A 15055-nucleotide genomic window follows, 5' to 3' on the forward strand; every position below is an offset into this window, starting at 1 on the left:
TAGAGCTGAATGATGGGTACAAAACAATCAACCTTCTTCATAAATCAGTTTTTATTTTTCCACCAGCGCTGCAGTGGGGTTATTATTAACTTTTATAAAATGGGTAGGAGTAGCTGAGCAATTTGATTGGTCAGTAATAGCACTCAGCCTGGAGTATAAATCTTTATGAGCACACAGGTAGAAATTCATTAGTCACATTACTCTCCTTCATACTGCTTCCCATAAAAAAGACAGTAAATGTACTTGGGGAAAAGCTTGAACACTATTCCTATAACCCTTTTTCCTCTCCTTTAACTCAATGTAAATATACTACAGGCTGTCAGATTCCTATTGGAAAAAGAGTTTTAATGGTGAGTGCAACTTCAGGAAAAATATAGCACTGAATTCCAGACTTTAATGTCACCATCTCTTTGGAGACAAAAGTAGCAAAGGAATTGATGTTAAGCCACATTGAAACATTTAGCTTTAAAAATGGTTCAGAAATAAACAATAGTTTACTAAGAAGTTAATCTCTTTAAGCAAAATTGCCTTTTATTTGTGCAGAATGGTACGGAACTAGCATTGCATTGACTACTGGGGAGAGGGGTAAATAGAATTACTACCAAAAAAGCAGAAGGCACAGTACTCCTAAGAGAATCACAGTCTCTTTTATTTTTATTTTATTTTATTTATTTATTTATTTATTTTTTGCCATGCTGCTTGGCATGCGGGATCCCAGTTCCCCGACCAGGAATTGAACCTGCAGTGGAAGTGCAGACCACTTCCACCATTGGACCACCAGAGAAATCTCTCACATTCTCTTTAAGGCTATAATTCTCTCCTGGAAACATTACGGAAACAATGCAAGAGAATACATAATTGGTTGTTGGCTGGTGTGGGAGACAATTGAAAATCCATTTGAACAAAAGTAACTTCACGGAATTGAGTGTTAGACTAGGCCTTATTCATAAAACAGTAGAATTCAGACAGATATGGGGAAAGAGAGCCTGAGATTTAATAGGTAGATAAAGAGAAAAGATAAAAAACCATGGGGAGAGCTTCCCTGGTGGTGCAGTGGTTGAGAATCTGCCTGCCAATGCAGGGCACATGGGTTCGAGCCCTGGTCTGGGAAGATCCCACATGCCGCGGAGCAACTAGGCCCGTGAGCCACAATTACTGAGCCTGCGCGTCTGGAGCCTGTGCTCCAAAACGAGAGAGGCCGCGACAGTGAGAGGCCCGCGCACCGCGATGAAGAGTGGCCCCCACTCGCCGCAACTAGAGAAAGCCCTCGCACAGAAATGAAGACCCAACACAGCCATAAATAAATAAATTAATTAATTAATTTAAAAAAAAACAAACCATGGGGAAATGACTTTAACATTCTAAGTCTCAGTTTCTTCACCTGTAAAATAAATAGAGATAATAATATAATGCAGGGATGTAACATATTAGTCAGGATAGGCAAGACAGAAATTCCTAGGCAATTTCCCAAAAGAAATAAAACTTTTATTTACTAAAAGACTTGTAAAAAATCTTCACAGCATCTTTATTCATAATATTATCCAAAGCCTGGAAACAGCCCAGGTATCCATCAATAGGAGAATAGAAAACAGTCTGAGTGATAGTCACACGATGAAACACTGCTCATTAATAAAGAAGAACAGGTGATCGATACACCAATGTGATGGAGGAATCCCAGAAACACTGTGCTTAATGAAAAAAGCCACAAGCAAATTATTTCATTATGTGAAGTTCCACAACAGAGAAAACTAATCTATGACCCCAAAAATCAGAATAGTGGTTGCCTCAGATGGAAGGGGCAGACATGACTGGGAGGACATGAAGGAACTTTACAAGGTGACAGTAATGTTATATATCTTGTTAGTAATGTTCTATGAAATAAAAAATACATGTGTACGTAGTTTTTATTGGGTTGGCCAAAAGGTTCGTTTGGTTTTTTCTATAAGGTGGCTCAAGTAGCACTTAGTTGCCTTTAACTTCATTTGAAACAATTTTGTTAGATTGTATGTGACAGCTGTCATATCAGTGTGCATTTAAAAAAATGGTGACTTCCCTGGTGGTGCACGCAGTGGTTAAAAATGTGCCTGCCAGTGCAGGGGACACGGGTTCATTCCCTGGTCCGGGAAGATCCCACATGCCGCAGAGCAACTAAGCCCATATGCCACAACTACCGAGCCTGCGCTCTAGAGCCTGCAAGCCACAACTACTGAGCCCACGTGCCACAACTACTGAAGCCCGCGCGCCTAGGCCCGTGCTCCGCAACAAGAGAAGCCACCACAATGAGAAGCCTGCGCACCACAACAGAGTAGCCCCCACTTGCCACAACTAGAGAAAGCCCACGCAGCAACGAAGACCCAATGCAGCCAAAAATAAAAAAAATTAAAATAAAAAAGAAATAATAAAGACTTATCAAGGGCTTCCCTGGTGGTGCAGTGGTTAAGAATCTGCCTGCCAATGCAGGGGACTCGGGTTCAAGCCCTGGTCCGGGAAGATCCCACATGCTGCGGAGCAACTAAGCCTGTGCGCCACAACTACTGAGTCTGCCCTCTAGAGCCTGTGCTCCGCAACAGGAGAAGCCACTGCAATGAGAAGCCACCTCAAGGAGAAGCCCACGCACCGCAACGAAGAGTAGCTCCCTCTCGCCACCCACGCACAGCAACGAAGACCCAATGCAGCCATAAATAAATAAATAAATAAATAAAATAAAATAAAATAAAAAAGACATAAAAATTGTTGAATTTTTTTTTTTTTTGGAATTTGAGTCCCCATCCCATATTTAATGGAAATTAACATTTACAGGGTGCATTTACATACACTATAATACAGGAATGATGTCCCTTTGCCAGAAGATCAAATTGTACATTTCCTTGCTATTTCTTGGTTCCAACTTGATAATTTCTTAAGATTGTAAATTATATAGTACTCAGCTAAAATATTTCTTCATAAATAGTTACAAAATCTGCCAAAACACAAGGAGGAAAGTATTTTTCGTTCAAAAACACTGACATTTGAATGTCACACAACACAAGAAACAATGCTTAGAGACATGTTATTGTTTCCAGAAGTAAAGTGGGTCAGTAACTACTAAGCTGAAGACAAAAGATCGCCCTTCCCCAGGATCACAGTGCACAAAAAGCAAAATGTCAAACGACAGTACCTCAAAGCAAAATAAAAGGTCTGAGGATGAAGCCAGCTCACTTGTAATCCTGTTAAGAACGAGAGTCCCCCTTTAGGGCCAATGCACTGGACAACATGTGCCAGCTCAGAATGCGTGTGTGCAGAATCTGCTAAGAATTCAACCAAGGATGCCGAAGGCATTCGCCAGCTGAGGCTCGTTTTTCTGGAACCATTTCTAACATTGGGATCAGGAAATCTGTGAACTGTGCAGCATCTTCATGGGGCCAGCCATACTTTTCCACAAGTACATCAAAGAGGCTCCAGGGCTTCAGCTTGGTGATGTGTCGCAGCTCTCCTCTGCGACTGAAGAATTCTCGAGAATATTTTCCAGATAGAGCAAAGTGCCTTGGGATACTGCCTAGCAGCTCTACGATGTGGGCTATGTGGTCTTCGTCTCTGGAATAGTCTTCCCCAGAATGCGGTTCAAACAAATAATCTCCCGTTGCCAGCTCAAATGCCATACACGCCGTACTCCAAATGTCAGCAGGGGTACTGTAACCTGCTCCTATTAAAACCTCTATGGATCTATACTGACGCGTCTGGATGTCTTCTGTGAAGTGTTTATGCACCCAACAAGCGTTTCCCAGGTCGGCAATTTTAACTCTAATTTTATCTGCATTCCGTGGGTCCAAGGGATTCACCAACAGGTCGGCTGCCCGGGTCTTTGTTTTTGGCAAATCCCCAGTGCTGGAGGCTGAAACTGTCCTGCTTCTGTCATGGGATGGACTGCTTTCCTCATGCTCGGTAAGCGGGGATCCCTCAGAAAGTGCAGAGCCACAAGCCACAGGTTCTAAGGGCCCAGAGAACAAGGATGTGGAAAACTCTGGAAACTGGGACTCAGAAATTTTATGTCGTCCATTTGGCAATTCACCATTGAATTGTTTGTAGGAGCTGCTATATGTGTAATCACTCTCTGCATTCGGCTCATCGAGGTTATATTCCTCGGGGTTTGGGCAATCTTCCTCATCACCGTCTTCATCATCCAGCTGCTGTTCCAGTAAGAAGGGGCCATTCTCAATATGGCCATTGGTTTTGGGTGATTCTATCCAAGTAGGGTCTACGTTTGCGAGTTCCTGTTCAACATCGTCTTCATCTTTCTCAGTGTTTTCTTTCTCAGTGTCTTCTTTCTCCTCCTGGTCCTCAGCTTCACCGTTGTTATTCGCAGTCTCACCCTCGGCTGCCTCCTCTAATCCTGCTGTTTTTAGTTTCACCTCTGGGTGGTATTCATCATCTTGCTCATTGGAAGGTACAGCTGATGTGACGTTTTCTTCTATTATTTTCCTTTCAGCTTCTCGCTCCAATTCTTCTATTTCCTGCAGGCGCTTTTCCAATAACTCAGCCTGCCTTTTCTGCTTCTTTTTCAGTTTTTTCTTTTTGTTTTTAGATATTTTTCCTATAGGTTTTTGCTGTGGAGCAGTACTCACTGCAGACCCCGAAGGAGGAGGAGCGCCCGCTTTCTGCCACTCAGTGGCCTCGGCTGCCATCCTTCTCACATATGCATCGTCCACGCACATCAAGATGTTTTCCGGCTTTATGTCAGTATGAATGATCTTGCACTTACTGTGTAGATAATCTAACCCCTGAAGGACCTGTCGAATAATGCTCTTCACACAACGTACTGGGAGGCCTTGGTAGTTGGATTTTATGATCCACTTGAGGAGATGGTGGCCAAGCACTTCGAAGACCATGCAGACATGTATTCCATTCATGCCTGAAATTTTGAAGTCATCGATTAGCTGTACCACCATGTCTTTATTTGGGTCAGTGGGATCACTTTCTCGAACACATTTGAGCAATTTTATTTCATCCAAGGCTGTCTCTGTATAATGCTGGGCACTTTTTACAACTTTCATTGCAACAAATCCTTTTCCCTGCATATCCCAGCACAGCCAGACAGCAGAGAAGTGTCCCCATCCTAGCTTCCTAATAACATGATACCGGCCATTGAAGAGGTCTCCAATTTTCACTGGATGATAGCCACCTTTGCAGTAGTCTGCGGGGTCCTCCTGCTCCTCATCGTCTGACCCCAGGATCTCCTCCTCTGGCTCCGGGGGCGCAGGGTCTGCCAGAGGCGGTGGCGGTGGAGGGGGCGGGGGTGGAGGAACCAAGGGAGCTTTCTGTTGAGGCTCCGGCCTCTCTGAAGAGGACGACTTCTCAGAGTTAACTGACATCAGCAGCTCAATCTTCTGCTTGATTTTTTTTCGGATGTTTCTCCCTTTTCGGCCTCCACTTTCGGGCCTGAATGGCCAGCACTGAGGAAAGAAGACACACATTAACGGTCTGGGAGGCCGGCGCGGGGCCGCGTGGCCAAAATTGTTGAATTTTTGTGTAGCCATTTTAATATTGAAGGTGGAAGCAAAAAAGCAACATTTTTGGCATATTATGCTTTGTTATTTCAAGAAAGGTAAAAACGCAACTGAAACGAGAAAAAAAGATTTGTGCAGTGTATGGAGAAGGTGCTGTGACTGATCGAATGTGTCAAAAGTGGTTTGCGAAGTTTCGGGCTGGAGATATCTCGCTGGACGGTGCTTCACGGTCAGGTAGACCAGTTGAAGTTGATAGTGATCAAATCAAGACGTTAACTGAGAACAATGAATGTTATACCACACAGGAGATAGCCGAAATACTCAAAATATCCAAATCAAGCATTGAAAATCATTTGTACCAGCTTGGTTATGTTAATCACTTTGATGTTTGGGTTCCACGTAAGTTAAGCAAAAAAAAATCTTCTTGACCGTATTTCTGCATGCAATTCTCTACTAAAACGTAATGAAAACATTCCATTTTTAAAACAAATTGTGGCAGGCGATGAAAAGTGGATACTATACAATAATGTGGAACGGAAGAGATCGTGGGGCAAGCGAAATGAACCACCACCAACCACACCAAAGGCTGGTCTTCATCCAAAGAAGGTGATGTTGTGTATATGGTGGGATTGGAGGGAGTCCTCTATTATAAGCTCCTTCCGGAAAACCAAACAATTAATTCCAACAAGTACTGCTCCCACTTAGACCAACTGAAAGCAGCACTCGACGAAGAGCATCCAGTATAAGTCGACAGAAAATGCATAATCTTCCATCAGGATAACGCAAGCCCGCATGTTTCTTTGATGGTCAGGCAAAAACTGTTACAGCTTGGCTGAGAAGTTCTGATTCGTCCGCTGTATTTACCAGACATTGCACGTTCAGATTTCCATTTATTTCAGTCTTTACAAAGTTCTCTTAATGGAAAAAATTTCAATTCCCTGGAAGACTGTAAAAGGCACCTGGACCAGTTCTTTGCTCAAAAAGATAAAAAGTTTTGGGAAGATGGAATTATGAAGTTGCCTGGAAAATGGCAGAAGGTAGTGGAACAAAAGGGTGAATTCTGTTGTTCAATAAAGTCCTTGGTGAAAACGAAAAATGTGTCTTTTATTTTTACTTAAAATCCGAAGGCATTTCCGGCTAACCCAATAAAACGGAGAAGGCATCATTAATATTTATACATGTTAGTGTACGTACACTTTGCTTCAATGGGAAAAAAACAGATATGGAATTCTAGTTAGTAATAAGCATGTTGAAGTATTTAGGGGGAAGTTACTGATGTCTGCAGTTTATTTTTAAATGCATCAATAAAATAAGATGAATTGATGAACAGATACAGGAGTGATTAGATAAATACATGGTAAGGTGAGCACAATAATGTTAATGGTAGAATCTAGGTTATGGATAAATGGATATTAATGTAGAATTCCTTCAACTTTATTCTAAATCTGACATTTTAGTAAGAAAATAATGCCATTTGCAGCAACATGGATGGACCTAGAGATTATTACACTAAATGAAGTAAGTCAGAGAAAGACAAATATCATAGGATATCACTTATATGCAGAATCTAAGATACGATACAAGTGAATTTATTCACAAAACAAAAACAGGCTCACAGACATAGAAAACAAACTTCTGGTTACCAAAGGGGAAAGGGGGGAGGGATAAATTAAGAGTTTGGGATGAACAGATACACACTACTATATATGAAGTAGATAAATAACAAGGACCTACTGTATAGCACAGGGAACTATAGTCAATATCTTGTAATAAAGTATATGGAAACAAATCTGAAAAGCACATATATATATATATATATATATATGTAAAATATACATATAGATATATGTACACATATATATCTGAATCACTTTGCTGTACACCTGAAATTAACACAATATTGTAAATCAACTATACTTCAATTAGACAAATAAAAAGAAAGAGAATATTGGGAGAAGAAGAGTGAAGACACCAATGTCTTAGGCACCTCATACGCAATTTTATGACTTTTTAGGTAAAATGTTGTCCTGGTAGAGCCCCCAGCACCGTTCATTAATAATCCACTGAGTGCCTTCCAGGCGCTGGGGCTTCAGTCTGGTGTGTAGAACATCAAATTATAGCACAGATGGGCCAGGACTCCCAGCTGGGAGTGGTTTCCTGGCAGGCAGGTCAATGGTTACAACAAAGCCTCACAGTTTCTCCGAGGGAGGCGTGGACAGTCTGCTATGGTAACAAAGAGGACAGCATTGTCACCAAACAAGTGACCTGTGCTTTGGGGCTGAGGTTTGAAGAATAAAGAACAATGAAACTGGATGGGGAAGTGGGCAGGAGGTGATTAGGAAAGAAAAGTCATTCCAGCGGCGGCACGCATCAGGTTACCTGTAAAGAAAAAAATGAATGTGGCTGGAACATAGGAAGATTTGGGACGAGTGCTAAAGGGATGGAGGGTCATGAATGACCGTAACGTTAAGGACACACACACAGGCAATGACGTTTCACTTCAGGAGGACGTAGGCTGGTAAACTTTGGGAAAGACCACGTGTAAATGACCTTTAGCTTGAAGGTTGCCAGTTATTCAGTACGGCAAGTAGATGACCTCTGTCTGTGATAAACAGATAAGTAAATTCTTATATGTGGGAAGAGAAGGTTTTTTGTGGGGTTTTTTTTCCTTTTTAAAAATTATTTATTTTTATTTTTTAATTGAAGTATAGTTGATTAACAATGTTGTGTTAGTTTCAGGTGTACAGCAAAGTGATTCAGTTATACATACACATGTATCTATTCCTTTTTAGATTCTTTTCCCATATAGGTTATTACACAATATTGAGTAGAGTTCCCCGTGCTATACAGAGTAGATTTTTTAAAAGCAAAATATGCTTCCCACATGTGAACTTTATTTTCATGAATTTCAGAGGAGTGGGTTGGTTGTACCACAGGCGTAAGATATCATTTCAATGCACGTGTGACGATTCATAGATAGAAAACCATTGCTTCAAAGAAGAGAAATACTAATGAACTGAAGTCTCATTTTTGAAGTCTTACAGATCCAAATCCCCCATTGGAAGAAGAGATATTTGTTGCATTGCCTTTCTGTCAGATTTGCAGACTTGAGCAACTGGATGTTTTATTTGAAGAAACATTCTGGTAATGCATAGATGATCAATTTAAAATAAATCAGAAACAAAGAGAAATCACTTAACACTAAGATTATAGGGAATTTTTTTCCTCAATCCATTCTAGTTATGAACTTCAAGGTTCATAATGAGACAAGCTATGAAATCATGTTTGATTTTTGTTTTGTTTTTGTTGGCTTGGGTACTACAGAAGCACTAACTACCAGTAAATAGGCTTCCATTTCATAGAATGCCCCATAAACTAGAGTTTACTGTATTTGGAAAACATGAATAAAATCACCACAAGCAAGTTTTATGTTGTAGAATTTAAGTATCTTCTTAATGTTTCTGAGAAAGAATGAAGCACTTTATATATGGCTGCAGCCCCCCCAACTGCAATGCCTTCACCTCTTTAATGCAAGAACAGAAAACATTCTGAAAAATATATGAGCAGATATGATTTTCTGTATATTTACGAGGAAATTTCTCAGTCCATCAAGATCTTTTCCCTAGGAGAATCTCCTGGCAGGGACAGTCGGTGTCTGTGGCTTTTGCCTTTTGAGAAGCCAGCCTGGTATTGTAAATGGACACTTATTTTCTGAGAAAACTTCCAGAAGGAAGTTTCAACCACTCCTCTTTGTGGATGTGCAGTGGGTTTTCATCCTGTAAGTTCCTCGCCCGTGACCCTGCCACCCTATGCTCCTTCCCCCACTCATCCGCTCAACTCTAAACGTAACCTCACCAGGGCAAATGGGTTTGATTGGTGTCTCTCCCCAAACACCCTTCCCTTCTCTTCTGTGAGGCTTTGTCACCTCTTTATCACTGCCATTTCATGCGTGAAATTCTACCATGAAAGTGACCATAAGGTGACGCCTGGTAATTTCCCTTTCCCTCTACTCCATCTACATAGGTACAAACCTCCATTTTGAAGCCAAATCCCAAATGAAGATACCAAGAAAGCCCAGGTGTGGGGCACCGTCATACCCTTGATACCATTCTATTTGCCACCATCTGAAAATCTCAAAAAAATGCAATATTCATCCTAAAATGTGGAATTGAGAACTTGAACACCAATATCCATATGAGATATCAACACTGAAATGTCTACGTAAACTGGGACTTCCCTGTTGGTCCAGTGGTTAAGCCTCTGTGCTTCCACTGCAGCGGGCACAGGTTTGATCCCTGGTTGGGGAACTAAGATCCCACATTCCGTGCAGCACAGACACACACACACACACACACACACACACACACACACACAATGTCTACCTAAAAATTGCAAGAGAGACCTGGATTATCTTATCAGGTCAGAAAGTAAGAGAGTGGGGAAGAAAAAAAAAAGCATTGGTGCATGTCAAAAGGTCACAGGAACCAACTAGAAAGAGCTCCCAGTGATCAAACTAGAAACAGTTTGAGAAACAAAACAGATACTGATAGTATTTGATTATAACTGACAGTATAAAGTAAACATTCATGAGTCCATACCGACATAGATAAATGAAGAAGAATAAATGATTGAATAAATAAATGAAGAAGAAAGGAAAACTCTTCCCTACAGAAGAATTCCAAGGAAGGAATGAGGGAGATAGAAAACCATCATTAGAACACCAGAATAATAATTACTGCAAGCAAAATCCCCTGATGAATGCTAAAATGAGTGAGCAGGGTATTTGCACAGTTTTAAAGTATCTCCCTCACAGATAAGTATTAATTACAAAGGGAAAAATACTACCTTTCCTGTGGAGTAACATGGAAGATAATACATCACCACGTGGTCACCTAGGTTACTTACTTAGTAATAAGACTTGTCGATATCACGTAGCCCTAATATGGTGCACATACTAAGCAGATCACAATCACGGCACATCACCTTTGTGACATATTTCCCCCAAACCTGTAACCTCAATCTAATCATGAAGAAAATCAGACAAACCCAAATTCAACAACATTCTATACATAACTGACCATTATTCTTTAGAAGTGCCAAGTGTATGAAAGGAAGACAAGGCAAGACTGAGAACTGTCACAGATTGGAGGGGATCATGGAGACAGAACAACTAAATGAAATGTAAAGTCCTGGATTAGAATAAAAACATTAGTGGAAAAGCTGATTAAAGAGAACAAAGTCCCTAGTTTAGTTAATAATATACCAAATTTAATTTCCTAGTCTTGACAATTATACCATGACTATGGGAGACATTGAACAGGGGAAGCTGGGTGAAGGATACACAGGAATTCAGCCCTATCTTTGAAATTTTTCTGTAAATGTAGAATTATTTGAAAATAAAAAGGTTTTAAAAAATTAAAGCTCTTCCTGTTTCTAAGATCCATATAACATGGGTGGGTCATACTGAGCTTAAAATTAGCCACATCAGCTAGGTGTTTGTCAAATGAACTAAGATCTGATTCTATATTTCAGCAATTGATTTTTGTTAACTTAAGTGCAAAAGCTTTAATTAATCCTTATTTTTTAAAAAATCACGATTGGTTTAGTTCACCATTTTACTAAATGAGCTCTTTTAAAATTTAATCATTCAATACATTTATTATTACTACTAAGATATAAAATTATGGAAATTTCAAATTACACAACTGAATTTTTATACCATAAATATCATAAGTAAATGTATATTATTTGTCATAATATATTATTTATATTACAAGTATATTATAAGTGTCACATTCAGAACCTAAATGCAGTGCTTTGGGCTGCTTTTAGAAGACAGCACAAATGCTTACCTAGTAGCCACTGCATTTATGAAGTACTTTGTGACTTACGGTGTTTTCACGTGTATTGTGTCACTTGATATTCACAACTGCAAGCAAACTGCTGAGTCGCACGTCTAAAACACAGAACTCTGATGTCGTGAGAGAAGCACCATGAAATGTGTGCTGCAGGATGATTCATTTAACAACTGCTGATTTGATGTTGCGATGCCCCGACCCAACCCCCCACCGCCAGGTACATACGTCCTGTGTTTACCACCCAGGAAAGCCCGAGAAGCAACATTGACATGAGGGAACTTCCTACTTCTGATTTCATACAAAAAGAGTAAACCCCCTGATGGTTAAACATCATACTACAAATTGGGAATTTGGGAAGAGCGTTAAAGTGGGATCCAAATTCCCAGTCAAAAAAAGTTGAAAAGACGAAAACTCTAATTCAAAAAGATACATGCACCCCAATGTTCACTGCAGCACTATTTAGCCAAGACATGGAAGAAACCTAAATGTCCATCGACAGATGAATAGATAAAGAAGATGTGGTACATATATACAATGGAATATCAGCCGTAAAAAAGAATGAAATAATGCCATTTGCAGCAACATAGATGGACCTAGAGATTATCATACTAAGTGAAGTAAGTCAGGCAGAGAAAGACAAATATCATATGATATCACTACACATGGAATCTAAAAAAATGATACAGGGCTTCCCTGGTGGTGCAGTGGTTAAGAATCTGCCTGCCAATGCAGGGGACACAGGCTTGAGCCCTGGTCCGAGAAGATCCCACATGCCACAGAGCAAATAAGCCCATGCGCCACAACTACTGAGCCCGCATGCCACAACTACTGAAGCCCGCGTACCTAGAGCCTGTGCTCTGCAACGAGAGGCCACCGCAACGAGAAGCCCGCGCACCACAACGAAGAGTAGCCCCCACTCACCACAACTAGAGAAAGCCCGTGCGCAGCAGCGAAGACCCAACGCAGCCAAAGATAAATAAAATAAATTTATTTTAAAAAATGATACAAAGGAACTTATTTACAAAACAGGAATAGACTCACAGATACAGAAAACAAACCTATGGTTACCAAAGGGGAAGACAGGCAGAGGGGGTAAATTAGGAGTTTGGAATTAATATATACATACTACTATATATAAAGTAGATAAAGAGCAAGGACCTACTGTATAGCACAGGGAACTATAGTCAATATCTTGTAATAATCTATAATACATTAATAATAACCTATACACATATGTAAGTATAATTGAATCACTTTGCTGTACACCCAGAACACTGTAAATCGACTCCACTTCAATAAAGTGAAAAGAATCCCCTGCACAGTGTTGCTGATAAGTCACTTCTGTCAGAACCTCTCCTCTCGGGGAGGGCTCTCTGCCCCATGAGGGAGTCCAGGCCATTTTTAACACGTCCAGCCACTGACCCCAAGTGCGACTTCCCATCAGTGTTACCCATTGCTTTTCATTTCCTTTCTGGAGTGCTACGGTGTGTTTAATTCCTACTCCATGTTCAGCTTTTAAAGAGATGAAGACAGCTAAGGAGACAAATTACAGAGTGAAAAGGAATCCTGTGGAATGGGAGAAACATATGTGCAAACCATCTATCTGACAAGGCGTTAAAATTCAAAATATTTGAGATCTCTTACAATCCAATAGCCGAAAAATGACCTGATTAATAAATGGACAAAGGACTTGGATGGGTATTTCTCCAAAGAAGACACGCAAGTGAATACCAGGCACGTGAAAAGGTGTCAGCATCACTAATCACCAGGGAAATGCAGATCAAAACCACAGTGAGAAATCATTCCCATCTGTTACATTAGCTATTACCGAAAAACCAAAAGATAAGTTTTTCAAAAATTAATTAATTAGTTAATTTTTGGCTGCATTGGGTCTTTGTTGTTGCGTGCAGGCTTTCTCTAGTTGCGGCGAGCGGGGGCGACTCTTTGTTGCGGTGCGCAGGCTTCTCGTTGCGGTGGCTTCTCTTGTTGCAGAGCACAGACTCTAGGCACGCAGGCTTCAGTAGTTGTGGCACATGGGCTCCGTAATTGTGGCTTGCGGGCCCTAGAGCACAGGATCAGTAGTTGTGGCATACCGGCTTAGTTGCTCTGTGGAATGTGGGATCTTCCCAGACCAGGGATCGAAGCTGTGTCCCTGCATTGGTAGGCAGATACTTAACCACTGCGCCACCAGGGAAGTCCCCAAAAGATGAGTATTGACAAGGATATGGAGAAACTGGAATGCTTATACACTGTTGGTGGGAATGTAGAATGGTGCAGTCAATATGGAAAACAGTATAGGGTTTCCTCAAAAAATTAAAAATAGAACCACCATACGATCCAGCAATCTCACTTCTGGGTACATATCCTAAAGAATTGAAATTAGGATCTCAAAGAGATATCTGGACCCCCATGTTCACTACAGCATTACTCACAATAGCCGAGATATGGAAACAACCCAAACGTCCATCAACAGATGAATGGACAAAGATAATGTGGTATGTACACACAATGGAATATTATTCAGCCTTCAAAAAGAAAGAAATCCTGCCATTACAACATGGATGAACCTAGAGGGCATTATACTCAGTGAAATAATCCAGTCACAGAGGACAGATACTACATGATTCCACTTGTATGAGAAATCTAAAATAATCAAACAGAGAAGCAGAGAATAGAAGGGTGGTTTCCAGGGGCTGGAGAGAGGGGGGATGGGGAGTTGTTTTTCAGTGGGTATAAAGACTGAATTATGCAAAATAGATAAGTTCTAGAGGTGTGTTGTACAACACAGTACCTATAGTTAGGAATGCAATGTTGAGCACTTTAAAATATGTTAAGAGAATAGAGCTCATGCTAAATGTTCTCAAAAAAGAAAAAAAAATAAACAAAGAACACAAGGAAATGCTTGGAAGTGATGGATACGTGTGATCCTTGCATGGGTATGTGCCTACATCCAAACTCATCAATATGCATACGTTAAACGTGTGCAAATTTTGTGTACCAATTATACTTCAATAAGCCTTTAAAAATTGCAAATAACCACGTTTGATTAAAGGGGTGTTATGTAAAAATTTGCTTGAAAACCACTTTTGTAAAATACTGTAAAAATACTGAGGCAGAATTGGACCAAGTGCAAAGTGTAGAAACACGTCACAGATGAGTTTCATTCAAATTGAAATTGATTTGTTGAATCAAGATTCTCCATTTTTCTAACAATACTAGTAGATAAAATCCACTTCTCTACATTTTACTCACATTTACATCAGTAGGAACTTTTCCCTACAGCTATAATGTATTTGAATTTTAACAATATTTGGAGAGAACATGGGCTTAACTAAAAATCCCTGATGTGCTATGTAACTAAAAGTTCACTCTTCAGCAAATGACTTCACCTGACTTTCAGTTTGTCTCTCTATATCATGCAGGCAATAATAATTATTCTACCTAAATACACGTCACCTCATTTTTTCATAAACTTGCATGGTACCTGGCCCAAAACACACAAATGTACTCGCCCTCCGACCATCCCTTTACGACAGTGGGTCTTTACATTTCTGTGGTCTTAGATTCCTTTCAGAATTTCACTGAAGGTGATGGACTTCCCACCTGAAAACGCACATATGCACATGCAAAAAATGTGCATGTTATTTTAGAGAGCTCATGGGCCAACATAAATCTATGCTGGGAAACCCTACTCTGTGTGTGTGTGTGTGTGTG

General features: G+C 40.4%; 1 protein-coding gene and 1 long non-coding RNA gene across 2 annotated transcripts in view; both read right to left on the reverse strand.

Annotated features, from left to right (window-relative positions):
• The window catches only part of LOC309631997, a 306837-nt gene that overhangs the window by 186623 nt on the left and 105159 nt on the right, over nt 1-15055 (reverse strand). The window lies entirely within an intron of this gene.
• On the reverse strand, nt 2751-5417 carry LOC309631915 (SRSF protein kinase 2). Its single transcript, XM_082398811.1, has one exon. It carries the CDS (start codon nt 5346-5348, stop codon nt 3288-3290), a length of 2061 nt encoding a protein of 686 aa, XP_082254937.1. The 5' UTR covers nt 5349-5417; the 3' UTR covers nt 2751-3287.

This window comes from Balaenoptera borealis, assembly GCF_965194805.1.
Source record: "Balaenoptera borealis genome assembly, chromosome: 7".
Taxonomy (NCBI): domain Eukaryota; kingdom Metazoa; phylum Chordata; class Mammalia; order Artiodactyla; family Balaenopteridae; genus Balaenoptera; species Balaenoptera borealis.